The sequence below is a fragment of the Raphanus sativus genome, chromosome 4 (genome assembly GCF_000801105.2).
Source record: "Raphanus sativus cultivar WK10039 chromosome 4, ASM80110v3, whole genome shotgun sequence".
NCBI classification, from domain to species: Eukaryota; Viridiplantae; Streptophyta; class Magnoliopsida; order Brassicales; family Brassicaceae; genus Raphanus; species Raphanus sativus.
Window position 1 is genome coordinate 18,596,569 of NC_079514.1, and position 27,664 is coordinate 18,624,232.

General features: G+C 33.2%; 6 protein-coding genes and 1 long non-coding RNA gene across 12 annotated transcripts; 2 read left to right on the forward strand and 5 right to left on the reverse strand.

Moving 5' to 3' along the window:
* Positions 1-695: 695 nt before the first annotated feature.
* LOC108852515 (probable serine/threonine-protein kinase At1g54610) lies at positions 696-3,155 on the forward strand. Its single transcript, XM_018626021.1, has 6 exons — positions 696-1,049; positions 1,132-1,737; positions 2,007-2,234; positions 2,314-2,520; positions 2,618-2,917; positions 3,018-3,155. Exons 1-6 carry the CDS (start codon positions 696-698, stop codon positions 3,153-3,155), a joined length of 1,833 nt encoding a protein of 610 aa, XP_018481523.1.
* LOC108848290 (putative E3 ubiquitin-protein ligase RING1a) lies at positions 875-17,295 on the forward strand. 4 transcript variants are annotated; one of them, XM_057008941.1, is made up of 10 exons: positions 875-889; positions 14,740-14,778; positions 15,175-15,233; positions 15,349-15,430; positions 15,512-15,632; positions 15,714-15,755; positions 15,831-16,367; positions 16,460-16,567; positions 16,749-16,943; positions 17,062-17,295. In XM_057008941.1, exons 3-10 carry the CDS (start codon positions 15,179-15,181, stop codon positions 17,095-17,097), a joined length of 1,176 nt encoding a protein of 391 aa, XP_056864921.1. In that variant the 5' UTR covers positions 875-889; positions 14,740-14,778; positions 15,175-15,178; the 3' UTR covers positions 17,098-17,295. The 4 variants fall into 4 exon arrangements, with proteins under 4 accessions (XP_056864921.1, XP_018477114.2, XP_018477115.2 ...); XM_018621612.2 differs by lacking the exon at positions 875-889 and adding an exon at positions 14,166-14,616 and having other exon boundaries at positions 14,742-14,778; XM_018621613.2 differs by lacking the exon at positions 875-889 and adding an exon at positions 14,167-14,616 and having other exon boundaries at positions 14,742-14,778; positions 17,048-17,295.
* On the reverse strand, positions 6,322-7,690 carry LOC130511642 (non-specific lipid transfer protein GPI-anchored 23-like). Its single transcript, XM_057008942.1, has 3 exons — positions 7,105-7,690; positions 6,978-7,031; positions 6,322-6,772 (listed from the first exon to the last, which is right to left on the reverse strand). Exons 1-3 carry the CDS (start codon positions 7,475-7,477, stop codon positions 6,417-6,419), a joined length of 783 nt encoding a protein of 260 aa, XP_056864922.1. The 5' UTR covers positions 7,478-7,690; the 3' UTR covers positions 6,322-6,416.
* On the reverse strand, positions 8,161-10,495 carry LOC108850487 (uncharacterized). Of its 3 annotated transcripts, XM_057008944.1 has the most exons (8): positions 10,328-10,454; positions 10,139-10,183; positions 9,418-9,696; positions 9,202-9,274; positions 8,871-9,107; positions 8,686-8,793; positions 8,554-8,605; positions 8,161-8,429 (listed from the first exon to the last, which is right to left on the reverse strand). In XM_057008944.1, exons 4-8 carry the CDS (start codon positions 9,250-9,252, stop codon positions 8,377-8,379), a joined length of 501 nt encoding a protein of 166 aa, XP_056864924.1. In that variant the 5' UTR covers positions 9,253-9,274; positions 9,418-9,696; positions 10,139-10,183; positions 10,328-10,454; the 3' UTR covers positions 8,161-8,376. The 3 variants fall into 3 exon arrangements, 2 of the variants coding, with proteins under 2 accessions (XP_056864924.1, XP_056864923.1); XR_008945135.1 differs by having other exon boundaries at positions 9,240-9,274; positions 10,139-10,495; XM_057008943.1 differs by having other exon boundaries at positions 10,139-10,472.
* Positions 17,296-17,367: 72 nt separating the features above from the next.
* LOC108850488 (protein TPX2) lies at positions 17,368-19,769 on the reverse strand (the record flags this gene model as incomplete). Its single annotated transcript, XM_057008021.1, is given in 14 exon segments — positions 17,368-17,509; positions 17,602-17,696; positions 17,763-17,822; positions 17,905-18,013; positions 18,107-18,273; positions 18,351-18,404; positions 18,407-18,472; positions 18,561-18,641; positions 18,702-18,802; positions 18,805-18,832; positions 18,906-19,064; positions 19,157-19,234; positions 19,320-19,382; positions 19,512-19,769. Coding segments are annotated over 14 exon segments (1,425 nt in total), but the record flags the coding sequence as incomplete, so codon positions are not given.
* Positions 19,657-21,013, reverse strand: LOC108848291 (protein TPX2-like). The gene is made up of 5 exons (XM_057008945.1): positions 20,614-21,013; positions 20,407-20,508; positions 20,130-20,311; positions 19,991-20,041; positions 19,657-19,899 (listed from the first exon to the last, which is right to left on the reverse strand). Exons 2-5 carry the CDS (start codon positions 20,449-20,451, stop codon positions 19,773-19,775), a joined length of 405 nt encoding a protein of 134 aa, XP_056864925.1. The 5' UTR covers positions 20,452-20,508; positions 20,614-21,013; the 3' UTR covers positions 19,657-19,772.
* Positions 21,014-22,972: 1,959 nt separating this feature from the next.
* On the reverse strand, positions 22,973-24,018 carry LOC130510736 (uncharacterized). Its single transcript, XR_008944476.1, has 2 exons — positions 23,725-24,018; positions 22,973-23,649 (listed from the first exon to the last, which is right to left on the reverse strand). It is a non-coding gene; the product is annotated as an uncharacterized LOC130510736 (long non-coding RNA).
* Positions 24,019-27,664: the final 3,646 nt, after the last annotated feature.

Consider the following 27,664-nt stretch of genomic DNA (forward strand, 5'->3'; position numbering starts at 1 on the left):
CAAACATCGAAGAATTATATTCACTAACACTTTTGTTGATTAAACCAGATATTGATCCATTCGTGTTTGGGTTTCTGTAAGACCACATATCTCTGGTGATTGAACCTCTCTTTTAATGATTGCCGAATATCTGCATATTCTTTTTTTTTTGTAATATATTCATCTTTTAAACAATCATATATGTGATTTCGTAAAGAAAATATCATGGTTTTTGCCTTTTCTCATCCGACACCATTTTCGTATTATCGATGGTTTTCAAAAGCCTTTTTCCCTCTCAAGTGCATCTTTGCACCTAATTATTCATGTAATATCAAGAGAACGATTTTGTTAAATTCGGCATGATAAATGTATTCATAGAACAATAATATAAACATATTATAAAGACGAGAATTTAAATGCATAAATTAAATGCGTAAATTTAAAGGTATAAAGTAAAGGAATATTTTAAATGCAAAAGTTAAAGAACATTAATAAAATCTGAGGAATATCCTACCACATGATTCGAGGAAAAATAGTCTAGTGTATTGATTATTTTTTGCAAGGAGGCAAAACCTTTCATATGGTCTAAGGAGACATAGTCTACCATTCTGAGCATTCTAGTTGTGATTCGATGTAAGGTGTGTTGAGCCGATGGTGATGAGATTTTGGGTGTTGCCGGGGAATTAAAGTTGTGATTCGAGAACCTCTCAAGTCTCATGGGTTGCATAATTTCTAAGAAGAAGTCTCCAAAGAGAAACCACCATCTTCCACAACCAAGAGAATCATCACAGAAGCCTGATGATTCAAGCCAGAGCAAAGTTGGGTTGGTCGAACCCGAAAAGCTCAGTTCAACTAGCCTTTCTCCAGAGATTCCAGAGATTGGTGATACGGACGAAGAAGAAGAAGAAGAAGATTCTACTCCACATGAGGAGGAGTTAAAGAGAGAGCCTAGTTCTGTTTCAAAGGAGGAAGCAGCATCAGTGTGGCCTGCTTGGCTAGTCTCAGTGGCTGGCGAAGCACTCCTGGGTTGGACTCCACGACGTGCTAGTTCCTTTGAGAAACTTGACAAAGTAAAGCTTGTTTCTCTGTTTTTTTTTCTTTTTTTCAGATATTAGATGAACATACACACTCTTTGTTTCTTCGTGGATGCAGATTGGTCAAGGTACGTATAGCAGTGTATACAAGGCTCGTGATCTTCTCAACAACAACAAGATCGTTGCCCTTAAAAGAGTCCGGTTCGATCTTACCGATTTAGAAAGCGTTAAGTTTATGGCTAGAGAGATCATTGTTATGAGAAAGCTTGATCATCCTAATGTACTTAAAATACTAGGCTTGATCACTGCCTCTGTTTCCTCTTCTCTTTACTTGGTTTTCGAATACATGGATCATGATCTCCTCGGACTTGCTTCCATTCCCGGTATCAACTTCTCCCAGCCTCAGGTCAAATGTTACATGAAACAGCTTCTAAGTGGGCTTCATCATTGTCACAGCCGTGGTGTTCTGCATCGTGATATAAAGGGATCAAATATACTGATTGATAGTAATGGAATCTTGAAGATTGCTGATTTCGGTTTAGTAACGTTCTTCGACCCGCAGAACAATGCTCCATTGACTAGCCGTGTTGTCACTCTTTGGTATCGACCACCAGAGCTTCTTCTTGGAGCTTGTCACTACGGTGTTGGTGTTGATTTGTGGAGCGCAGGATGCATCTTAGGCGAGTTATATACCGGGAAACCGATCCTCCCAGGGAAAACTGAGGTACGTACACAATCTTAAATCTATCTTCATGTGAGCTGTTGTTATAATAATAACTGGAACTTGACGCGCTTCCGCTTAGGTGTTTGATTTAACTTGTTCTCAATATAAATTTATAAATTGCTGGTTTTATAAAAAAAACTCATGTATATTTTTTATGTTTTGTAATATTTATATAGAGCATATCATATTATTTTATAATATAAATGTTTGATAATCATTTTTATTTTTACATAATATTATATTGTTGTTATAATATAATGTTTTTCTAGGTGGAGCAACTGCATAAAATATTTAAGCTGTGTGGTTCACCAACAGAAGATTACTGGAGGAAACTGAAGCTACCACCTTCAGCTGCGTTTAGACCTTCCCTTCCTTACGGACGACGTGTATCAGAGATGTTTAAGCATTTGCCTACCAATGTTCTTTCTCTTTTGGATGGTTTACTCTCCATAGATCCTGATCACAGAGGCTCTGCAGCTGTAGCTCTTGAGAGTGAGGTGCTTGGTTTTACTTCTTTTTTTTTTTGATAATACTATCTTTACTTTTTGTGTGATTTGGTGATGACATTGTGGGCAGTACTTCAGGACAGAGCCGTTTGCTTGTGATCCATCTTCTCTACCAAAATATCCTCCAAGCAAAGAGATTGATGCTAAACTCCGAGATGAAGCTAAGAGGCAACAAAGACCAGCACAGGAGAAGCAAGACTCTCAGACTAGAAGATCACACGAAAGGAAACTTATCCCGCCGGTGAAAGCTAACCCATCACTCACAGCGGCTATGGAGGTAACAAAGAGGCTTGATCTTCTATGGTTTGGTGTTCCATTAGAATATTAACTTAAAACCAAAAAAAAACAAAAAAAAACTTGTTGGCCCAATACAGAATCCTTATCTAAGAAGATGTGTTCCGGATCATTCAACAAGACAAATGCAGATCACAAAGGACATGACCGGCAACAATGCCACAAGTGGAAGAGTCTCCTACTCAGGTCCCATGATGAAAAACAGGAATGCAGCCGCTAGAATACCTTCAAGCAGAGCACAATGCGGTTCACGTGTAGACACAATTGCCTCAGATCAGCGAATCATGGATCAGCAAAAGAAGAATTTGAGAGCATTCAACAGAACTGACACAATGGATACTAGTAAGAGGCAAATCAAAATCCCAAATGACCCATCTTGGGTAAGTTAATCTCAGTGATTTCTTGTTTTCCTTTACTTTTTTGCAGACAAGGATCTCTCTTTTATTTTACATTCTGCTCTATGTTTTGTTTACACAACAGTATGATTCTGAGGACAACAAAATGTACATGTCGGGTCCATTGCTGGCTCAACCAAGTAAAATGGATCAAATGCTGGAAGAGCATGACCGGCAGCTCCAGGAATTCACCAGACAGAGGGCAAAACAATCAAGAAACTGAATCATGTGTCTCGAAAGGACAAAACCAGAGAACCAGTTCGAGTCTTGTTATTTCAAAAAGAGACCGATGAGCTTTCGGTCTGGTTCCTTCCTAGATTTTGAAAAGTTTGTAATAGAGATTTATACAACAGAAAAGCTCAGCTCTGTGATTACATAAAACATTTGTACAAACTCATCATAGAGTTTGATCCTTCTGTACATTATTATATTCACATGTACATTTTATATATTATAGAGATGTGTGTACAAATGGACTTATCATCTGATAAAAATATGAAGTTATCAAGATAGGTTAGGTTTCAGTTATCATCTCATAAAAATATGAAGTTATATAGATTTTTTTTTTGGCACCAAATGAAGTTATCAGAAGATAGATTATATAAATTTGGAAGATGATCAATTGGAGAATCAGAATAATGTATCATTCTCATACACATAAAATGTCTCAGAATCCTAAGATATTTTCTGATTAATATCATCATTTAACTTCTCATCTTTTGCAAATTTGATACTTCAAAAAAAAAAATCTTAAAAAATTCGAAAAAGAAAACAGGAAAATTTTGAATTGAAAACAAAATAAAAGGATGAAGAAGAATCTAAGAACATCAACAGCTTTCATCACATTCTTCATATAAAATCGTTTAAACAAAATAAAATGTTAGCTTCTAAAATCAGTGTTGCATAAAAATGAGACATAATCATGTAAATGGACAAGGATAATGTAGTTTTCAGTCAAAACAATAATTATTTACTATTGCAATTTTTGAATTTTTTTACAAATGGCTCAAATGGAAGTTTTGTACATTAAAATTGAGTATGATGACTATATACGAACATCAAAACGACATGTACTTACTAAAAAATATGTGAAAAGAATTTACAATACCATGGTTATTTGAGAGAATTATTTACCTCATAAATTACTTTTTGAAAGAATATGAAACAATCAAACTAAAGAAATACTTCTTTTTTGAGAAGAGCTTAACCACATAATTATTTTTGACATCAGTTTATTTGTTAAGAAGTTGATGCATCTAATATTTAGAGATATGATGAATAAAGAAAATGTCAAATATGTTTTTGAAATCATTTTTAAGATTGCATCAATGAGTGAGTTTAAAGAAAAAAAATATTTATCACTATATGTAATGTTTCTCTTAATGATAGTATGAAAAAATAGTTAACATTAAATATGAAGTTGTAATAGTTTGTTGTGAGATGTTGTACATGTATTATGAATCTGCTAGTGAAAAGATTGAAACTAATTGATTCTCTTTTTGTAAAACATACATTAAGCGGCTTTGTTTCTCGCTGTTAAGGTTTTGACATGTTTAGCGAAAAAACCTATGAACTTTTTTTGTTCTTTTGACTTATTTTGGAAGGCGGTGAACATCTCTCGGAACGCTCGGCATTGACCACAGATACATTCGCTGTTGGAGTGCTGGTAACATTGTCGTGGATGTCCTCATCGACACGAGTTTGTTGGTCGTCTGCTACCATGTTTGATTGAGCGTTGGTGGCTGAGAGTTAGATTGATCCGTACTTTTCCCTTTCTTTCCTTCTATCGCTAAACTGTGGAAATCGAAATTGATACTAACGATTTCCGTAAAATAAGGTAAGTTAAGAAAGCTCTAATTCCTCAGAGGTCTCAGATATCTGCTAAACCATAAGTCAAGCAATCAAGAACATCAAGTAAAAAAATATAAGAATTCAAAAAGAGAGCAAAGAGATCTTATTCTAAATTTGCCTAAGAGCGTTACAACGAATTAGAAGCTGACAGCGAGATCCCTAGTTCTAACAATCTAAGGGCATCTCCATTGAAGAATCATGAGAGGGGATCACACATTTCCCAAGAAAGAAAAATATTAAAATAAAAAGATCTGATGAACCTCTCTCCCGCGAAACTCTTCCCAGTGAACTCCTCTCTCCTAAAGTTCATCACTGTAGCGTGGGCTCCACGTGTTGTGGCGGTCCACGATTGGTCTATTTTTTTATTTTTTTAAATCAAAAAGAAAAATGAAAAAATTTAATAATTAAAAATTAAAAGATGAAACCCAAAAGGGGGTTCACCAATGCTGATGCTGAGCATCTCCATTGACAAACCTCTCATATCCCGATTCCCAATGTCCTTTTATATTATTTTAATTTTTTTCCATTTGACTTTTTAAAAAAATAGTAATATTCGAACCTATCGCGGGCCGCCACGTGTCATGGGGTCCGCAGAACAGTTAAGTACAGGTTCATCTCACTGAATCAACGTTCAAAAAAATAAGATTAATATATTGCTTTTTTTTTCGGTATGCGTGTGACCTTGTTATTAGAGCTCCCAATGGGGATGCTCTAAGACTATAAAAATCCTAGAAAAAGTAATTAGTTTATAAGTCATTGAAAACATCCAAAAAGAAATTAAAACAATCAATCTTATCATGACAATTTATTATTTTACATAACTATTTTTAAAAATGTCGATATTTCTAAAAACTGTTTATTTCATAAAAAAACAAAAATCAGTATCAAATAAGGTAAACTAACAAAAGTAAAATAATTATATATATATATATATATATTTGATATATATATTAACTTAATATCTATAATAATTTTGAAATTCAACATAAATATTTAAGAATATAATAATTAATATGATAATTCATCATTATAATTTATCTTTTCAAAATGTTAATATTTCCAACAAAGACTAAAATTAGTATTATATATATAACTAGTTATAATAATATAAATGCAAAATTTGTCAATAAATCTTCAACAGGTTTAGATGGAATGTGTTGAAATTTGCGGAAACTAGATATTATATAATAATTCAGTATAATAAAATCACTAACAGAATTATGCTACATCACAAAAGCAGTGATTTTGGTATCAAAATCTTATACGACTCATTTTCTTTTTAAAAGAGGTTGATTTCTTGTAGATTTATGAAAATTGTAATTATTATACTATGTTGTGCACATCCAACGTTATTCGGTTTCACAGAAAAGTCGCAAACGGTGGTTTAAGTGAAGTTGATTTCAAGAAGAAAAACAAGTTGATTTCAATGGATCTAAAATCAAAACAGATTGGATAGACAAGAAAAAAAAAGTACTCAGAAAAGATAAATACGATGATGCCTCTTGTATAAGGAGAAATAAAAAAAATGAGTAATTAAGAAAACCAACTAAATTTCTTGAAAAAAGATATAAAATACTTAACAATAACTTATTTCTCAACAATCCATTAAATAATAACAGAAAAAGAATTTCAACTAAACTAAATTGAAAGGAACAACATAAGCACAGGTAGAAATTGTGACGATCACAAGGAATAGTTTGGATATGGACAAGTTCGTGGCTCCTGATTTAGATGGTGACGGAGAAATTATTGCAGGTGATGACTGAGTAATCGTCGGTGGTGAAGCAGTCCTAACCGGTGATGAAATAACCGCAGGTAGTGAAGGATTAACTGACGGTGATGTAGTTGTAAACGTTGGTGGTGATGGAGTCGTAAACGTTAGTGGTGACGGAGTACTAACCGCTGGTGGTGACGAAGTTGTAACCGTTGGCGGTGATGGGGTCATAACCACAGGTGGTGATAGATTTGTAGGTGGCTCCGATGGAGAAACTGGAATATAAAGCATACAATATAAAAATTATAGCTAAACTGTAAATAAAAATTAAAGATACAAAAGTTAATGTAAATATATGTGAGAGATCGTGTTTTTCATCTTGTCCCACGCTCTTTCTTTTTATATTGATTAAAATAACCAAGTGCAAGATGCTGTTGAAAAAAAGAAACTTAATTCATATGATAAAATATGAAAACTAACTCGTAGTTGCTGCTGGTGTTGTTGAGATTGATGCAGTCGGACTTGATGCAACATCTGCAAAAAAAAAAAGTTAGGAAAATTTAAACAGACAAATAATTAAAGGGCTATAAGAAACAAAGAATAATACCACAATGAGGATTAATGGGAATGTTGCAGATAGAAGGCATGGCAAAGGCTTTTTTATTAATTAACTCAAATCCCATGTCACGGCTGCTCTCCAGTGCAATACAAAGACAATTAAGATTATATTTAAGAACTATTTTAACACCATCACAGCACGATTTAGTTGGACTAAGATCCGTTGATCCGACTGTCAAGAAGGAAAGACAATCGAACATACTGTAAATTACAGTAGAACAATCATTGTTTGATGGTTCAGATGAAGGAGATAACACAAGTGCGCCTAACGGTGATACAATAGGTGACTCTGACAACACATGTGCGTCTGATGGTGATACCAAAGGTGATTCTGAAACCACAGGTGCATCTGCCGGTGACATTAAAGGTGATTCTGAAACCACAAGTGCATCTGACGGTAATATTAAAGGTGACTCTGAAACCAAAAGTGCTTCTGACGGCGATAAAAACTCAGCTGCAACATTAGTAATACAATAAATAGAACAAACAATTGCTTCATTTTTTTCTTCTCTTTAGAGTATTTGCTTAAAATATTTTTTCTCAGAGGACTTTAACAAGAATTAGAGAATCTGACGTTTATGTATTAATACCGACTGCTGAAGATAATTATTTGTCATTCAGTTTCAAAATAGTTATGTCGGTAAGTTAAGATTTTTATTTGTTGACAAAAAAGATTTTTATTTGATTTGGTATTATCTGTAGATTAACTAAAATAAGTATTAACATTTGTCAACTTACTTAAAATATAACTTTTATAGTAAAATAGAAAATCAAAATCCAAATAGTAATATTAACAAAATATTATATTTGCTATTTTGTATAATAAATCCAAAGTACATTTTAGGCCAAAAAAGTAAATCAGTGTAAATATAATGAAAGTAACCAAAACATCTAAAAACATTTGCAATGTATAAAAAATATATTTCCAAATTTTTGATAAATATCATCTTGGTAGTATAATATAAGGTCAATACTAACATAACTAAATAAACCCTTACATGTGCAGTCTACGACTATAAGGAAAGATTAAAATTTTGAAGAACGATTAAGAAAACAGTATTATATAGACAACTTATTGAATAGAATAAGTAGTAGACGACATAGAAATGTTCTTGGGAAGTCAACATGCCGTGGGATAAATCAAAAGAGACAAAAGATCATCGTGTTCATGTTTATGTTAACACATAGCACATGCTAAAAGAAAGACATGATGATCCCAAAAAACAAGAAAACATAAAATGCATATTACTCCACTTGGATATTAGTATCCCCTTCTTCCATAGCCGCCTCCACTCTCTTCATGAGTTTCACCCTCTAGATACGCATCGAATTCCACATGAAAAGAAAACACAAAACCTCGGTTACTATAATAAGAAAAAGAAACTGGAATCCATATATATCCTTTTAAACAAACAAAATCACAGACTAATTAACTCACCTGCCAGATTGGTAGCAAGGCTAGCTTGAGCGTCAGCCGCTGAATTGAATTCCTATAAACAAGAGAGCTAACAATGAATTGCCAATCTTCACTTTGAATGGATCAGAGGCTAAAGAAAAGGGGGTTGGTTACCCTGGGAACGTGTTGAATATCACATGAGTCAAACTGACTCATAAGCTCATGTGCTTGTCCACAAAGCTGAGTCATGTTCGGGTTTTTGGTTGCCCAGGCACCTTGAACCTGCTGCCAATTAGTCAGATAACCGAGTACTGGAACACACATAAGAAAAGAAAAGAAAAGAGTGGAAGTAACTGGACCTGCTTACAGACAAGCTGTGAATCACCCTGGACGTGAACATTTTTAAAGCCGTTGTTAAGAGCACACTCGAGGCCAAGATTGAGAGCTCGATACTCAGCAACGTTGTTTGTGGCAGAGCCTAAACCCTCGCGACAAGAGAAGATCACAGTATTATCTGGAGCACGGAGAACGGCTCCTGCACCAGCTCTTCCAGGGTTTCCTTTTGAAGCACCGTCAAACTCGATGGTACATGTGTCCTGATCATGATTACATTTCAGACTATTATTATTATTATTAATATTAATAAAAAAAGAAAGAAAAACAAGCATATGAGGGAGCTTAGAGATATACTTTAGCAAAGTTGCGAGGAGGAGGGCAGCCGGATTCACCACGACGAGCCATAGCAAGCAAATCAAAGGGTTTCCTGCAAATAGTAATTGAATAAAATGAGCCAACAGATGCTAACAAGTGGAGATACTAAGCAAAGCTAAAAGCCAATCTGCATTTTCCATAGAATAAAACAAACAGAGAGCAAGGAGGCGAATCAAATGAGGATTCACGACGTACCTGACTGATTCCGAGTGCCGCTAAAGAGTGTATCGTAGAGTAGGAGGATGAGCACGTCCCCTTAGGTTTATATTTATAAACAAACCATCCACCCCTAATCTAAACGAGCCCCCTCCTTCTCCTTTGGGCCTTTTCTGGACCCAATGCAAATTTACTTCATTGTCAGACGGGTTGACCCGCGTCCACCTGGACAGTCCCGCAGCGGGTTGCGGCCTGAATCCTCTTGTCCAAGCCCGCCCTGCTAAGTTCACCTTGTTTGAGGGTCGACCCGCGGGTTACCTGCACAAACATAATGGAACACTTTAATTTATATTTTCTTCTTCTAAGACTCGAGAAATACACAACAAACTATAATGGAACATACGTTTTCGAACTTACACACAAGTATTGTTTAAGTTGATTTCTAATAGTGACAATGCAATTAGTGAAAGTTTCGGTTAGCTGCTTTCTATGTTGAAAGCATAAGCATCTGTTTATAATATAAGCATAAACAGATGAAGTTAAGCATCACGAACCATTAAGCCCCACGAAGCATGGAATAGGCAAACTATGTAGAATACTTAATTCTAATAAACTCATGAATTCTCACATAAAAAAGGTTACAGTATCCCAAAGCTTAAAAAAGTTGCAGTATAGGTCAGAGTAGCTAACAGTACTCATGTACATAAAACTCTTAACACAAAGATGTCATGTGCTTATAGGATTAAAAAGAGAATCTTACCATCTTCCACCTTCAACAATTATGTATTCCTGCCAATTCTTTTCCCTGTGTAAGCAAAACCAAAAACAATATACTGTAAAAGATATTTCTCAAAACTGAGAAAACTATGGAAACACAGCTCCGTGAACTAGGAACATAAATACATGTTTCAATGTAACTAAACACTTATGAAACCAAAGATTTCACAACCTGGTTTGAATCAGAAAGCAAGAAGAAGTCTCTGTCAAAGGCTTGTGGGAGCGACCTCTCTCTCTCTCTCTCTCTCTCTCCATTGACGATTTGAAGCTAAAACAATCACATGCATGAGCTCAGATCAAAAATCACGGATGGTGATTCCAATTCCAATTCTTGCAGGCACCGAGTGAAAGAAAATGAAGAAATCAATTCATCTCTGCGGTCAGCCCGCTAACCCGTGACGGGTTATGATCCAGCCACCCGCAACCCTCTTGGGTTGGACCCGCAAAACCCGCTATTTCATGGACAATGAATTGATTGTCCAGACCCGCCCCTTGATGGGCCTAAATCATGCCCCGTTCTAAATGATCTAGGGGTGTTATTGGTTTGTATATTTTAATGGATTTAAAAATACAAATCAAATCTTGTGTTATTGGTTATATGATTTTGAAATCTATAATCAAATTTGCTGTTATTGGTTCTATAATTTTGAAATCTATAATCAAATTCACTGTTATTGATTCATTGATTTAAAAACAGATTTTAAAATCATGTGTTATTCAATAATAATGATTTACTTAAGGATTTGATTTAAAATTAGATTTGGGTGGATTTATTAGGGATTTTAAGTTAAAAATACAAAGAAACAAATATTGAGTTGAACTTGGTTATTTTGATAGATTTGTATTACTGGTTACCTCGACATCTCTCTGCCCCCAAGTTTCACATACGTATTGAACACCTTTACCCTAAAATTCTAAGCAAGCACTATGAGACAATCACCAAAGTTTCACCATCTCTATAATATATTGTGTACGTACAAAATTTAACAACCATCTCTAACCTAGCTAATTATGTACACCTTAACCAACCATCTCACAATACTAGTGTGTATGTGTAAGCACGAACTCCTGTTTACTTTTGAACATTTTCTATTTTAAAAATTTTCCAGTTTCTACAATTTTCTAATTAATAATTCTCCATTTTCTATCGTATGTATCCATCATAATATATAATATCTGTTATACATCAATAAAAAAAACCTACACAAGACACAAATGGTGAAAAAATCTTGTCTCTCAAAATCAATAAAGAAAGCATACCAATCAAGTGAGAACGACACTAGCAACAATTATGTGGGCAGATTTTATACTATCATAATAACATATGATAAAACATGTGTTGTAAGTTTTTTATACTTTATTTTGCTATAAACTTATTACAAATCCATTTGACTGATTTATAACAATATAATTATTTTGATTTTGAAATCTATGTTATTGATTCTGAAATCTAATTGTTTGATTTTAAAATCAATGAATTTATCAAAAATTTCAAAATCCAAAAAAAAAAATCTAAATCCATTAAAATACTAGAACCAATAACCCCCACTTATATTTGTTTTTAAGTAAACAACACTATTTGGAAAGGGCTTCAAATGCATGCCGAAATACAAATGGTTTATATACATTTTATGTAAAATTGTATTCAAAGTATGTTCTATTATTTTTCCTATTTAAAATTTTATACAGTTATACCTTTGAAATAACCAATAATCAGATATGTTTTGTATTTATAAATTTGCTTATATTAATCATATTTTCCTTAGAAAATATATAGATTGTTTAATGCATATTGAGTGATAATATACTGTTATAAATAATTTTATTATAATTTTATCGATTTTTTATTTGAATGACATAAAAGATTAATCCATATGCGCAATTTCAAATTTTGCTTTGTATTTGTTCACAATGAAAGTATGATCATTATATACTTATTATTTACATATATGTATTTGTATTACTCTTATTTAATTATTTTAAATACATATATAATAATATAATATTTAGATTTAGTAATATTAAGTTTCCAAAAGTGTTATATATGTCAAATATTCTTTGTAATGAGTTTAAGAGTTTATATTAATTTATATGAAAATTTATTTCATTTTAAAGAATTGATTTTTGGAAATTTTTGAAATTTTATTTTATCTCATTTCATAAAAGATTCTATCAAATCTAATGTGGTCATCATCTTTCAAGAAAACAATTACTGAAATCAAAGTCAATCGTCTTCTTAACCTTATAGCCGGTGCAACATGGGTAGACCTAGGCAATCTTAGGTGGAACAAGTGCAATAAGAGAATTTTTTGTTTCCATTAATTGCATTGAAAATCAAAGATCTTAAATGGCTTATAACCTTCAATACCTCCATACACCTTATACTTTGTTATTTTATCAAGTCTACCCATATTGTGAAATTTGCTAAATCTACCCTTTGGTACAATGGATTCAGTCCAAGATCAACCGATCTTATAGTTTCTCAAGAAGCGTCAAGATTCACCATTCATCTGTTCTCACATCTATTGTCTTTAATTGGCACACTCAGTCGAGGTTTAACTAGTTATAGGTTTTTCCCGACAGCTTTCTCTTCAACTCTTCGGCTTGTTTGTTGTTTCTACATTATCATTGAAAGCCATTTTACAAAAAAAAAAGTCTACATTATCATACTATTAAAAGTTGAGAGGTATAATATTATTCATTGGTATGAAACTCATATGTGATTAAGTGATTATATAGACTTCATGAGATATTCCTTTGATGATAATTTCCACATACAAATCATTAATAGAAATAACTATACAACTCAGATACAAACCCACTTTTAATAAATTTTGTTAGTTTTAAACAAAAATAAATATTATTTATTAGCTTGATAATATTTTTGTCATCATTAGCTTTATAATATATAATTATAAATATTTGTTATTATCATGATAAATAACTACCAACAGCCCATGAGTAAAAATCATAGCAAATATATAATTTAATAATATATAGCTTTCAAAACGGATTAAAATTTAGACCAGATACAATAAAAGTTCATGAATCAATTAAGATAAATAATAAATATAAATAGCTGTTTTATAAGAAAATTAAATTATTTATTCCATGTGTTCTATTAAATTAGGAACATGATCAGTTGATATTATTATGGAAATATTATTCATAAAAGTATATTTTACGGGTTTAGTTTACGGGTTTTAAATAGGGTATTCGATCAAAAATATTTACTAAATGTTATTTTATTTAAAGTTTGTGAAGACTATATTAACATATTTACATATACATATTTAACAAAATATATTAAAAAATTAAACATTTTTCAAAAAAATTGTTCGGTTTTCGATGCGGATTGGATTTGATATTGGTTTTCGGATATAACATTTTAAAAATCGCTAGAGTGTATATGTCGGATATAATAGACTATAAGATTTTGATTTTCGGGTCGATTCCGAAATATTTTTTGGATACGAATATTTTTGACTAATTATGTTAGGTAACTATTAAAAAATATAATATGTTACAAACTTTAGAAATAATTTTTAAAATATATATGATGTGTATAGTTATGTAATTTTAAATATTTAATATAGTTACAAAAAGTTATATTAAGATATTAAACACAAATATGATTACAAAAAATAACAAAAAATATAAAAATTAAATATCTCACAAAAATTAACACAAAAAATATATCCGGAGAATCTAGTTACATGTTAAAACGAAAACTAACCCTTAATGTTTGATTTGGATCACCCGGCGGCACCCCCGTTAGTCGAGAAATGGAAAAGACAGTTATTTAATTTTCTGCCAACGAATCGAGTCAGAGGCAGAAATATAAAACTTTATATTATACAGTGAAATTGCATGTGAAAAATGGCATTATGCAGAAAAAAGAAAAAGAAATTCGATTGAATGGTTTTGAGGTGACAATATTACGAGAAATAATTAATCACATAAAATAAAAGGAAATTAACGAAAAGAGGGTTAAATCACTCTTCCAACTTTTTTTTCTTTATTTTGCATCGTCTGATTTCATTCTCCTTTTGCTTTCTTCTATATCGGCACCGAACCAAAGAAACACAAACGCAGCAAAAGAGAGAGAGCGATACGTAGAGAGAGAGAGGTTGTGGTATTGGGTCGTGGAAGATCACAGTCTCCCTACAATGTCTGTGAAGAAGAGCTTCTCGGCGGCTGAGATTACGGATGAGCAAGGGGATGATGATAGAGACCAACAACAACAACAACTCCACCGATTTGACCCGGAAGCTGAAGAGAACGAACCAGAGGATCTACAGGAGGAGGAGACGGTGGTTGACAAGAAAGACGAAGAAGAAGTGAAACGCGACGAAGCGGAGGAGGATGAGGAAGTAGAAGAAGAAGAAGAAGAAGAAGAAGAAGATAAGGAAGATGGTGATGAAGATGCAGAAGAGGAGGAAGAAGAAGAAGAAGAAGAAGGTAAAGACTTATACTTTTGGAAACGTAACTCACGCTTCTTGTTATCTTGTGTATGTGTGTATACGTGAGAGAGTGTTTGTTTCATGTGATCGACTTTCGCTTCTCTGTTTTTTTTCTTTTGTCAGATTCTAAGGAGAAAAGTCCATCAGGAGACAAATCAGAGTACGATTCATCTTCTTCTCTCTCTCTCTTTTCTCCGTAATGGGTTCTCTTCTTTCATTAAGTTTCTTGCTTTATAACAGTTTCTATTTTGATGGGTTTGTCTCACACCAGTAAATGTGGAAATGTCTCTGTCTGAGTTAGTAATCCGATGATTCATTGCATGCTGTAATCTACTGTCTCCAAAGTCCTTAAAACTATCTTAGTATCTTATGGCTGAACAACATACTTGGTTTTTAGCATTCATTGTGTTGCCATGATAACCCTTCAACTTAACTTTCATGTTTTTTTTCTCTCAAAAAGTTCTTCTGATTTTATGTCAGTGTCAAGTTCCAGTTTTGACAGATTTTTCATCTTTTGTTTTTGTTTAATTATGTGTCTCTCAACTTTTAAATGCAGGTTTATGGAAATTGATCTAGGGGAAATCCGTAAAGACGTCCAGTGTCCTATTTGCTTAGGTACTTATAATGAAGCTCCAATGTTGTTGTTGTTGTTGCAGAGAATATGTTTAACTTAAGCTCCACTAGTACAGTTTGCATATGCTGATAGGAGTCTCTCTTTTTTCTTTTCCAGGAATTATAAAGAAAACAAGGACTGTGATGGAATGCCTGCACCGCTTCTGCCGGGAATGTATTGATAAGTCAATGAGATTAGGGTATATATGCCTTCTTTTCTTGTTTTAGTATCTATGATGCCACTTTCAAGGTTACATGTTCTGAGTTTATTGCTATTGCAGGAACAACGAATGTCCTGCTTGCAGGAAACATTGTGCAAGCCGTCGTTCTCTTAGAGACGACCCAAAGTTTGATGCTCTTATTGCTGCTTTGTTCACTAATATCGACAGCTATGAGCAAGAGGTAAAAAATATTCAACTTTATTAATATTATTACTCTGAGAGATTCTTGCTATTAAATGCTTTTTTTCCATTTCTTCTTCAGGAATTCGCTTTTCACGAAGATGACAAGGCTCGTAACAAGCAGGTCGGATACAGAATGGCAATGTTGAGAATGTTGTTATTTACCCTTTCTCAACTCTTTTTTATTTTGTGTGTGTAGATTCAAGCATCTATAGCTGAAATATCACAAAGACAATCAGAGGCTCTTGTGAAAAGAAAATCTTTTGGTAAAGAGGCTGCAGTTCTAATGAGATCACAGCGTAGGAGGAGAAGGAACTGCAGAAACGCAGTTGACGAGGATGATAATAATAACGAAGATAACATCAACAACAACGGAGGAGGAGATTCGTCTTCAGATGAGCGTGGTGCAGAAGTCCGGCTTAGAAAACGTAGGAAACGATCTGCAAGTCGTTCGACACCGCACCCTTCTTCTTCAGGTGCAATCAACAACAACAACAACGGTGGTAACTGCGGAGATAACGACACAGAAGTGTATCGAGACAAAGGGATATCCCCCGGGCTTGTGTGGAATCCGGAGATGCTGGCTTGGGGGAGAAGTGCTACAAGGAGTAACCCAAGGCATGAGAATAATACACAGGGAGGTGGTAGTAGTAGTAGTAGTAAGAGTTTGAGGAATGCTCGTGTGAATAAACTTGTGGAATATCTACGCAGCAACGTATGTGGAAACAATGTTGAGGTAACAAAGAAAAGAAAGAGATGAGATTCGCCTTCTTCCTTGATTTATCTTTGGATTTTGATTAAATTTTATTCTCTTTTATCTCTCTGTAGGTGGATATTCATCTCAAGCTTGTCTCACTAGATGCCAAATGTGTACCAGATATACCACAGCCATATCTTCGTTGCAGAGCCACCTTGCTTGTGAAACAGCTCCGTGAAGTGAGTACTCCTCGCTCTCTTAACATCATCCGCCTTCTAACTGTAGAAAGTAACTAGTCTTTAGGTTTCACTTCATATATAGAAAGTTTTGTAACATATTTAGATGCTAAATATCTTTTTTTTTAAAGGTGACTCCCAATCACATAACCGCTAAAATACTTGTGTGTATGTTTTTGAACAGTTTGTGGCACTTCAGACGCATTTGAAGACTGAAGAGGTTGAACTGTTGGTAACAAGAGGAGAAAATAAGGCAATTGAGACTCTTCCTGTAGTGGCTTCAGCTTCAGCATCCAAAGGTGAGCTGCAAAGTCTGGAAGACGATGAAACATTGTCAAGGCTCAAAACCGATTTCAGTTCAAGCCATGAACAGCATTTGGTAACGTCTTTGATAAAACAATAATCTGTTTCGATATAATCTGATTCATTATTCTTATTCTAAGTATGGTTCAACTATTTCCTTATTTGGTTTGTTCCTTACAGACCATAGCTTACAGGCAGAAGCAAACCGAGTGAAGAAACTTGGAGTCTGAAGCACGTACTGCAAAACAACAACGTATATAAAGACGGATCAAGGATTATACATCCCAGTTGTTTTTTGATTTAAGAAGTTAGAAGAAGAACTCTATGGAGTTTTTTACATTTGTGTCTCTTTTTTGCTTACTTCTTGTAGACAAATGTTTAGTATTTACGGAGCTAGTTCTTTTTAAGGGAGAGCTTTTTTCTTTTTACTATACATATATATCAGTTGGAAACACAGAAAGATTGTTGTGGTTCAAGCGTTCTTGAACAGTAGTTTTCTGCTGATGCTTAATCTTTTTTACTTTTAAATCAATACGCTATCTCATGTAAGTAGAAGAAGAAGCCATCATTGTTATCCTCTCGATTCTACTGATCACTCTAAGCTTCGGAGACTTTGGTTTTGTCGTCGTCTCCTTGTTTGACCTGTGTTTTAATTGGTATAGAGTTTTTTAGTTTTGACTAATAAAAGGCAAGAAAAGAGAAAAGGAAATCAACTTCTGATTTGGATTACTTACTTCTGAGGTAAAAACGGGTTGTTGAAATTTGGCACTGGTCTGGCTTGAGGAACCATTGTCATTCTCAGTTGTTTTAGAGCTCTCTCTTCCTCTACCTGGCAAAGTTTCAGCTCACAACATATTAAACATGTTGGATACATTTGGCAGTAAGTTTATTATACCATTTTTGCGGCTTCAGTCTCTTCGCGGTATCTTTTGTACATCATCTCCTTCTCTTTGATCTAGTACCAAAGACAATACTAATTCGCGGTATTTCAACAAGGCTTGCTTTTTACTTTACTTATATATATATAACAAGCTTACTTTATGGTCAAAGTCTGCCCTTTCGACAGCCCGATGGTTCACATGGAGATTGAACTCTTGAATTGCTGTGAGAGGCTTTCGTACTTTCTCCGGAACATGAATTGGATCTCTGAGGTGGTGAGCATTCATTCAAACAAAGTCAGTGCAAGTTCTTTGAAAAGCTGAAATGAATTTAACAGCCATAGAACGACCAGTTGCTTACTCTGCTATCACTAGCTGTGCTCTGAACACTCTTCTTTGAGCTTCTTCCCTCTCAGTTCTCATCCTCTCTTCCATTTCTTTCAGCATTTCCTGTTCGCGTCTAGCTACACTCTCTAACTTGAACGGTTCTACTTTTGTGCATTGCTTAGGCTCTGGTTTTGGTGGGAACTGAAACAATTTGTCACAGACTTGTCCGCGTTTAAAACTGACTACTAAAAGTGAAAGAAGAAACTTTGGATGCATACCACGGGATAGTCAGTTGTGTAGGGATAAGGGGTTGCTCTGGAAGTTCTGGCCTTTTCACACTCTTATCTGGCTTATCTATGACTTGTCTCACAAACTTCTTCTCTTTTACAGCACCTCGTTCCTGGATTTAATTATATCAAACATCTTTCAGAAAAGTTCCTTGTTGTAGCTACTTCTGATGAAAGTAAAGAAAGGGTTTCTGTACGTACCTCAGTCCACAGAAGGAAGGGGTTTGGTGTAGTGTTCCTTTGAAGAGGCCGTTCACGGCAAGATTCAGAGTTCAAAGAGAGCTGCCAAGTAGATGTTTATGTTAAGACACTGCAATTTCAAAGATGCAGCATTCAAAGTACCTTGTCGAATAGATCTATAACAGAGTTAGGCTGTGAAATCCTTTCATCTGTCAGGAAATAGAACTCTTGAGGTATGGTTACGTGTTTTCTAGTGTTGCAAATATTCCCATCTCTCCTTTACTTTCGAATATCTGGGATGGTTGAGAGATGATAATTAGAGAGAAAGACGGATGAAGAAATTAAAATACCACTTGAATATGTTACCTTTTTATTCAAAGGTCTTGCCCTGAATTTTGGCACCTTCTTGAGCTCCTCCTGTTCAATTTCAGTAGAAGTTTTTGCTTTAATAGGACGAGCTCTCAGCATTGTTTGAAGCAGAGGGCTCTTTGGTTCATTAGTATGAGGCCTTTTCCAATCATTATGCTGTGGATGAAGAATCAAGAGATGTCACGGTTAGTCAGAACTCTTTAAGTATCTTTTGAATGAGACAATAGGAAAGACAGAAGTCCTATAACCTTAGACATTTCCGTCGAGACTAATGAAGATGTCTCTGCATCCTGTCTAGCCCGTGCCATTGTTTCGAGATGGAACTCCTGCAACAGTAAGAATCAAGCCACATCTCAGTCAGAAAATGTTTGAATCTTCACCAGATTAAATGGTCTCATCAGCGTAGTTCACCTTAAACTCTGGAGGATGCGGTATGCTTCTTTGTGGTGCGGGATAAGCTGGAGCTTCTAGAATCTGTGTCACATAGAGAAGAAGTGCATTTTTTTCAGGCTCTATCGTTTCTGTGCAGCTCCGTTGTTTAAACTGCATCAACTTAATAATTACTGAAGAGAGACATTGAGAGTGAAAGCCGAGCAGTATTACCTTCTTATTCAAAGGTCGTGCTTTAAACTTAGGCATTTTTGCCAGCATCTCTTCCTCAAGCTCTGAAGTTCTTTTAAGTCTCACAGGACGAGTTGGCTGAGATGTTGCAAACTCTGGTTCATTCAGCCTTGTCAGTGTCATCGGCCTAGGTTGGAACTTGTTCACTAATTCAGCAGTTGATACAAATGGAGTAATTTGCTCCGGGACATAAACTTTAAAAACGAATAGGCAAGAGTTAAAAACAACTTCTCCAGGTTTTGATCACATCATCACTGGAACACAATGCACCTTTCTGTTCTCTGTCCTTGTTTTTTTAGTGACTGGAGGACATAAGTTGAAGCTCGAGTTAACAAGACCTTTTTTCGTCTTATGAGGCAAAGTTATGGCTCTTGGATTGAGAATTTAGTGAAATCAAACAGTCAGTTAAACACATAGCAGTGAGATAGATAAACAAGTAGTGTAGTTTTAAGTTAACTGACCTGTCTGGATTTACCACCATCAAGCTTTTGCCTTTTGATGGCTTGATTTTCCTGAACCAGATTGGAAGTTGCAGCAATGAGGAACACAAAAACATCTACCAATCAAGATTCAAGAGCGTGAAAGCCAAATGAAAGCTACCTCTTTATGGTTTTCTGATTAGTGCCTCTGGCTTGTGGCTGTTTTATGGGCATCAGCACATGCCGATTCTTTGTAGAATTTAGATGCGTCTTAGTGTTGGTCGTTATAGATACCTCAGCTTGTGATGGAGGAATGTTCTCCTTGTTATCTGCAGCTACTTGTTCATCAGATGATCCTTTAGCCTAACACAGAGAGAGAATGCAATACTTTTGAGTTAATTCAAGCAAAGCAACTATCTACTCTTCTTCTTAGTCACGAAACCGAAACTATTTTTTACTTTCAACTGTGTTGACTCTTCTTCTACTTGGCTGAAGTTGCACATTCTCTCAACCTTACATGATGAGCTCCTGGCTTTGATACTGGGAATCGAAGCTGCAAACTAAAACGATGTCGTTTATCAAGGATTTGAGATCAATCAAGATTCCAGGACTACGGTTCAACATTTAAAACCTAGAAATTTATAATTGATTCTCATTTCACTTACTCTTGCCTTGCTGCTCAAATATAGAAACAACGAAACCCTAAGCTCCTATTTTACCGACTGAGAGCAGCTTGAACGAATCCTTGAACATAATTCAAATGAATGAATGTGAAAATCGTACGAGAAGACGCGTAACTTGTGGCTGATTCGAACCAGAGCTCCGATCGTTGTTTATCGAGTTTCATCTCTTCGTTTTCGAAATCGTACCATCGTGGCGCCGTGAACTCATAAGTCTCATCTATCATCGTAGTCGTCAAGGAACAGGCGGTTTGTTCCTCCTTCGTCGTATCCATATGACCGGCGAAGAAGGTTTGTTATTTGAATAGGAACGGTGAAAAGCCTTTCGAATGTGGACCAGACTCTCTCTCTTAACGGCCAGTTTATCTTTCTTCTTCTGCCTCGTCTCCTAACGGCTATTTAGACGCTCCGATTTTGGACTCTCGATCATTCAAAACGGGGACGTTTAAGTCTAACGCTATCGATGGCTAAACACTGTCGTTTGCTTGGAAATGTCCTTTTTCGACTAATAAAACGTAAATTATTAAACAGCTAGCTATGTATGCCATATATCGAAAAATACAAGTTTTCATGCATAAAAATAAAAAATTAAAACATAATATTTTATAAAAATAATAATTTATACTTAGATATAACTATTTTTATATTTTATCTTCAACGGTTTGAAAAAAATCATTATCAATTTTTATATTCTTATTTCTTTTGATTTAAGTTAATTACTAAATTTTCTGTCCGTACATAGAAATAAAAATACTTTATAATTATTTATTAATACATGCATAAATAATTATAAAATTATAATGATAATTTATTGTTTATGTTTTCATTTCAAAATTCATGCATATTATAAATAGTTTTAAAGTTTTCTTTTTGCACTATATTTATCATTAATAATTAAATATTATAAATCACTCAGTATTTTATTTTTAGTCATATAAAATTAAAAATTTTACTTGATTAATATTTAACTATGTGCCTTGTATTTTCTAATTTTCAACTTTTTATTAAAAATATTTTTCAGATAACAACACAATATATATAGTAATTGTTTTTTGGTTATGATATATTTTTAGATTTTGGATAATTTTTATTATTATTTATTTCAATCACTTATATAACTAAATAAATTTTAAATTCTTTTTTTGACTATATATATATTATTCATTAAGGGTATAAACGTATTAATAACTATAACTTTTAACATGAGAACTCAAATGCGAAAAATCATTTCGGAAATAATAGTATAGATTGCATTTTGATTTTTAGTTATTTTTTTAAATTAAATTTTATTAAAATAAAAATTTTACCTATATTATACTATATTTAATGATAATTGTATCTCTATATATAAATTATAATAAATTTTGGTTTTCTTAGTTGAAATACGAAAGTGAAAAAATAAAAATTTAATTAGTCCAATGAACAGATAAATTTAAATAAAATTTCAATCATTTACCTATAAAAGTATTTGATTACTGTTGTTTTAATTATGTATTTGTTGATGCACACTTACAATTATTTTTCGTTTTGTGTATATATTTATACTGAATATGATATATAAGTTGATGTACAAATTTATATTTTGTAACTATATATATATATATATATATATATATATATATATATATATATATATCTATTAATTTAGTATTGATATATGAGCTATTAGTTATTAATATATTTTAATAGTTTCACAACAAATAAATATTTATATATGAAAATTTATATTAACGATGATAGAGAAGTTAATAATGATTACCATATTAGAATAATCTTACAAAATATAAATTTTTATAAGGAAAATTATACTTGAGCTATTTGCAAAATTGACTCAAAACTCAAAGTTAAACACAAAACTAACCTATGATTTTTTTTGGAAATTTCATTTGCAATCACAAGGTTAGATTATTCACGAAACTGTCATTTTTTAAAAAATTGTCTTTTTACTCTGTTAACCTCATCATCTTCGAGTATTTACAAGATTGTCATTGCCATCAATACACCAACCACCATGAACAACCAATTTAAAGCTCTTAATGCACCTCAAATAGATTTACACTCTTTCTTTCTTAATTCTTATGAACTAAAAACAACATTTTTTTCACTTTCTCTCCATATTCATTCAAAAATACCCAAATTTTTTATTCTAAAATTTTTATGTTTCATAGAGCCATTGAAATTTACGATTCTTGGTTACTCAATTTTATTTGAGATTTTGGGTGTTTGGAGAAGACTTATGTGTGTTAAACAAGTTATTTCTTTTTTTCCCCATCTGAATTTTCATTGATAACATTAAAGGATACAAGCTTGAAACACTAGAGCCGGCGGAACACATACACTTCCCCGGAAACTAAACCCACTAGGGGGACCAAGAACCCAAAACACACGGGCTACATATCAACAAAGAACCATCGACCAAATCCTAACATTCCTTACACGAACCCAGAACCAAACCTCCAAAAATACAAGAGTAAAACTTAAAAAGACAATGACTAGCCGGAAGACTTGCAATGAACTAAACAAGAGAGCACATAACGTAGAAGACTTCTTCGTGAAGAGCCAAGTCCTCATCTGAACCACAAGTTCACGATGACAACACCAAACCACAACGATCTCATCTGAACCTCCTGTTCACGATAAAACCAACGAACCACTACGCTTGAACCAAGGCAGAAACCATGAAGAAACATCATAGAAGGAAGGTCTCACTCAAACGCACCATCATCTGAAAGCTTTTGCATCTCAGCCTCATTATATTGCTTCACCAAATGAAGCCACCGAGGGCAAACAGAGAGCAAAAACATACCAGGAACAACACTTAATAAAAGATCAGAAGTAAGACCATTCCAAACAGAGAGATGAAAAGGAAACCTGCGACCAACTTCATCACAAAGACAGAATCTTCACCTGCTCATCACACACCACCACATTAATGCTAACCCGTTGCTAAATCAAGGACCAACTAAGCCACACTCTAAAACTCCCAGAGAAGATAACTGGATTCAACTCCTTTCAAACTGTCTGCAACACCACTCGAAACAGGCTGAAGATACAGCCACTACAACACAGGGGAACCATCAAAGCTTGAGACTTTACCTCGATCAGAGTCGCAAACGGAGACCAGAGGAAGGTGCAAACCTATACACCACCCACAAACACCCTTTCACCACAAAGATCTACCAAAGTTTCAATGGATCTAAAAAAACAGAGGTTCTTCACACTGCTCTGCAGTACACCGGGTAGAAGAGACAACTCGCGGAGGAGGAAAAGGGATATGAACGGAGACAAGACAGGAAAACGACTTTGGAAACTAGATCCGGTGACCGCGAGAGGCGGCGGCCACCAGATTAGGGTTTCAACACGAGAAGCGGCTGCTTTGAGAGAGAACTTCTTTTTTATGTTAAACAAGTTATTTCACTCATTGAAACTATGAAATCAGTTTTTTTCCATATTTGTTCGTCAGACGATTTCCGTGTAAGACTTCTAGCAGTAGAATACTTACACGAAAGTTTTCTGCTCAATGTAGAGGTTAGTTTTGCAATTAACTTTTATATGTGTTTTTGGAGATGAATTCTATGGAAGTCTTCCACTTTCCTTTGTTAACAAAAAAACTCGAAAATACCAGTGAGGACTTCCCTGTAAATCTTCTAGGATAAACGGGTTAGTTTTGCATTTGACCGTATTGTGTCAGAAATTTGACCTTTTCTGGATGACTTACAAACTATTTACTTGTAAGTCGTCCGAAAGAAAAATAAAACTTAAATATTTTATTATAATTAGACGACTTCCATGTAAATCATTTTAGGTTACTTTTGCAATTGAAATATAAAACTTAAATATTTGCTTTTATTTAAGTCGTCCACTAGACGACTTACATGAAAGTATTCCAGGATTTTATTCTGAGATTCTGGTCAAAACTTGGTTATTACGAAAGACTTCCGTGTAAGTCGTCTCGTCCAGATAAAATTAAATATTTTTTGTTTAAAATAAATAAAATTAAATATTTAAGTTTTATTTTTCAATTGCAAAAGTAACCTGAAACGACTTACATGGAAGTCGTCTAATGATAATATAATATTGAAGTTTTATTTTCTTTTCGGACAACTTACAAGTAAGTCGTCCAAAAAGTCAATTTTCTGACACAATCCGGTTAAATGCAAAACTAACATGTTTATACTAAACGACACATGGAAGTCTTCTCTGGTATTTTTGAGATTTTTTGTGAACAAAAAGTAAGTCAGTATTTACAAAGAAAGACTTCAAAGAATTCTTACAGCAGAATTCTTTGGAAGTCTTCTGCGTTAATTTTTAATAAACTTTTATTTTCTTTAAAACTATAAAGACTTTTTAACATTTTCGTGTTAATTCATGTATATTAGTCAATACTGGGACTACTGAATGAAATTTATAACTTAATTGGTGATATTTGTGAGGTTACCAACATTCATATTCATTAAAGTTTCTAACTGATCCGAAAATACTTCCACAGAAGTGTTATATGTTAGTTTTTGTAAACTTGTTAACTAACTTCAAGATATGTTTTTTTTAGCTTTCAAAAGTGTTAAGTAACTTCAAGATTATCAAGTCATATGGTTTAATGTGTCTTCTTAGATCATAGGATATACTTTTTAACTTTCATGAAATTTGAAATTTCAATTTTCACTTGAAATTTGAATTTCCCGCTTAAATTTGAATTTCCCTTTTATATTTCACTTTCTCGCTTTAAATGTAAGTATTCCGAGAAGTCTCCTGAGAATAAGTCTTCCGAGAAGTCTTCTGAGAATAAGTCTTTCCGAGGACTTCCCACAAGACTTCTAGTGAAATTATTATATGTTTGAACTAATGTAATTTTTGATCTTTTGTGAATTTGACCAAGTTTGCTTGTGAAGTTTTTTTCCTTAGTTATAGTAAATTTGACTAATTTTTTGTGTTATTGTGTTTTGCTATTGAAGTTGAAACAATAACTTCAATACAGTCAAGTACTTTTGGCAAGATAACAAAAAAACATTTAAGTTTTTCAAAATCTAACCCTAAGAATGCATATAATACTACAAAATATGTTGCCAAACCCTAAACCGAAGAATACCATGATCACTATTTTCAGTCATCTATGTTGAAACAATTCAACTTTATTATATCTTAATTTATATCACTTAAAATTATTTATAGTTACATGATTTTAATTTTTTACTTATCAATATATTTTTTACAAAATTTATAAATTATTTTTAAGATCAACTATACCATAAGACTTCCCTATACGTCGTCTAGACGGCTTACAGTATCTCAGAAGATTGAGAAGACTTTTAGGGGCTATATTCGAAATTAAGTTCTTGTTTTTTGTTTGGTCACAAGGGGCTGGTTGTAATTTCACAAGGCATTTAGGTTAGTTTTGCATTTGATTCAAGTTTGGATATAGTTTTACATTTAAAATCAAGTTTTGAATCATATTTGGCAAATCCTCATTATACTTATCACTATTAGGTTAGTGTTATATGATGTTATTTTTTTGAAACTGAATATAATGATGACACATATAAATCACTTCAGAAATAATACCTAGAAGATAGTACAAATAGATGAAATTTTACGTTTTATAGTTACATATGTGTATATAAAATTATAAATTTAACTATAAAATAACATTTTCTACAAAAGAAAAACCGTTCAAGTGGTTAATTTTTGCAATTTTACTCTTTATTTACAGAACATGCAAATCAAATCATTAAAGCTGAAGAAACTAAGCCACAGTATAGCATTTAGTCACTTGTGATTTGTATAAGACTATGTATAAATTCTAAAATAATTCGTTTGAGAAATTTTTTATAACGATATATCATAAAATTGAGATTTACCGGATTATCTGAAATATGCATAAGAAAAAGTAGATGTGAGGTTCAATGAATTAGTTGTGAAAGAGACGGATTTGGAAGACAACAAAATTGTGTTTAAGCATGAGAATTAATTGATATTGTTAAACTATAGTCTCTATAAAAATTATGTCATCAGTTTTAATAATAATAAAATATTTTAAAGTCGCAGCAACTAAGCCATAATATAGCATTTAATCACTTGTTATTTGTATACAACTATGTATAAATTCTAAAATACGTTGTTTGAGAATTTTTTTATAAAAAATTGAGATTTACCAGATTATCTGAAATCTGCAGAAGAAAAAGTAGATGTGATGTTCAATGAATTAGTTGTAAAAGAGACGGATTTGGAAGACAACAAAATTTTGTTGAAGCATGAGAATTAATTGATGTTTTTAAATTATTTAGTCTCTATAAAAATTATATCATCAGTTAGAAATTGAATTTTATAATATAATATTTTAAAAGTTTATCCAGCAATTTTATATAAATAACAATATATCATTTAATCAAGTATATATCTTGTGATTTGTATACGACAATGTATAAATTCTAAAAAACATCGTTTGAGCAAATTTTTATAACTGCATATTACAAAATTTAGATTTATCAGATTATTTGAAATCTATAGAAGAAAAAGTAGATGTGGGGTTGAATGAATTAGTTGTGAAAGAGACGGATTTGGAAGACAACAAAAATGTTGTTAAAGCATGAGAAATTGATGTTGTTAAACTATTTAGTCTCTATAAATTTATATATATATATATATATAAGTAGATGTGGGGTTGAAATTAGTTGTGAAAGAGACGGATTTGGAAGATAACAAAATTGTTGTTAAAGCATGAGAAACTAATGTTGTTAAACTATTTAGTCTCTATAAAATTATATAATCAGTTATAAATTGAATTTCATAATATAATATTTTAAATTTTTATCAAACGATTTAATATAAATAACAAATTAATACACAATTGTTTATAATCGTGGGGATCCCAAGCTTTCTGGACATAAAGATTAGTCCCATGAGACCTTGCATTCGAATACGCAACTAAAATATGGCATGATTATATGACCAAGGGAAATCGAACCCAGTGCGAAAGCTCCAGCTTTCGCATTACTAGGTCAAGACCAATTGGTTGAAGTAAATACACTATTACGGGGTA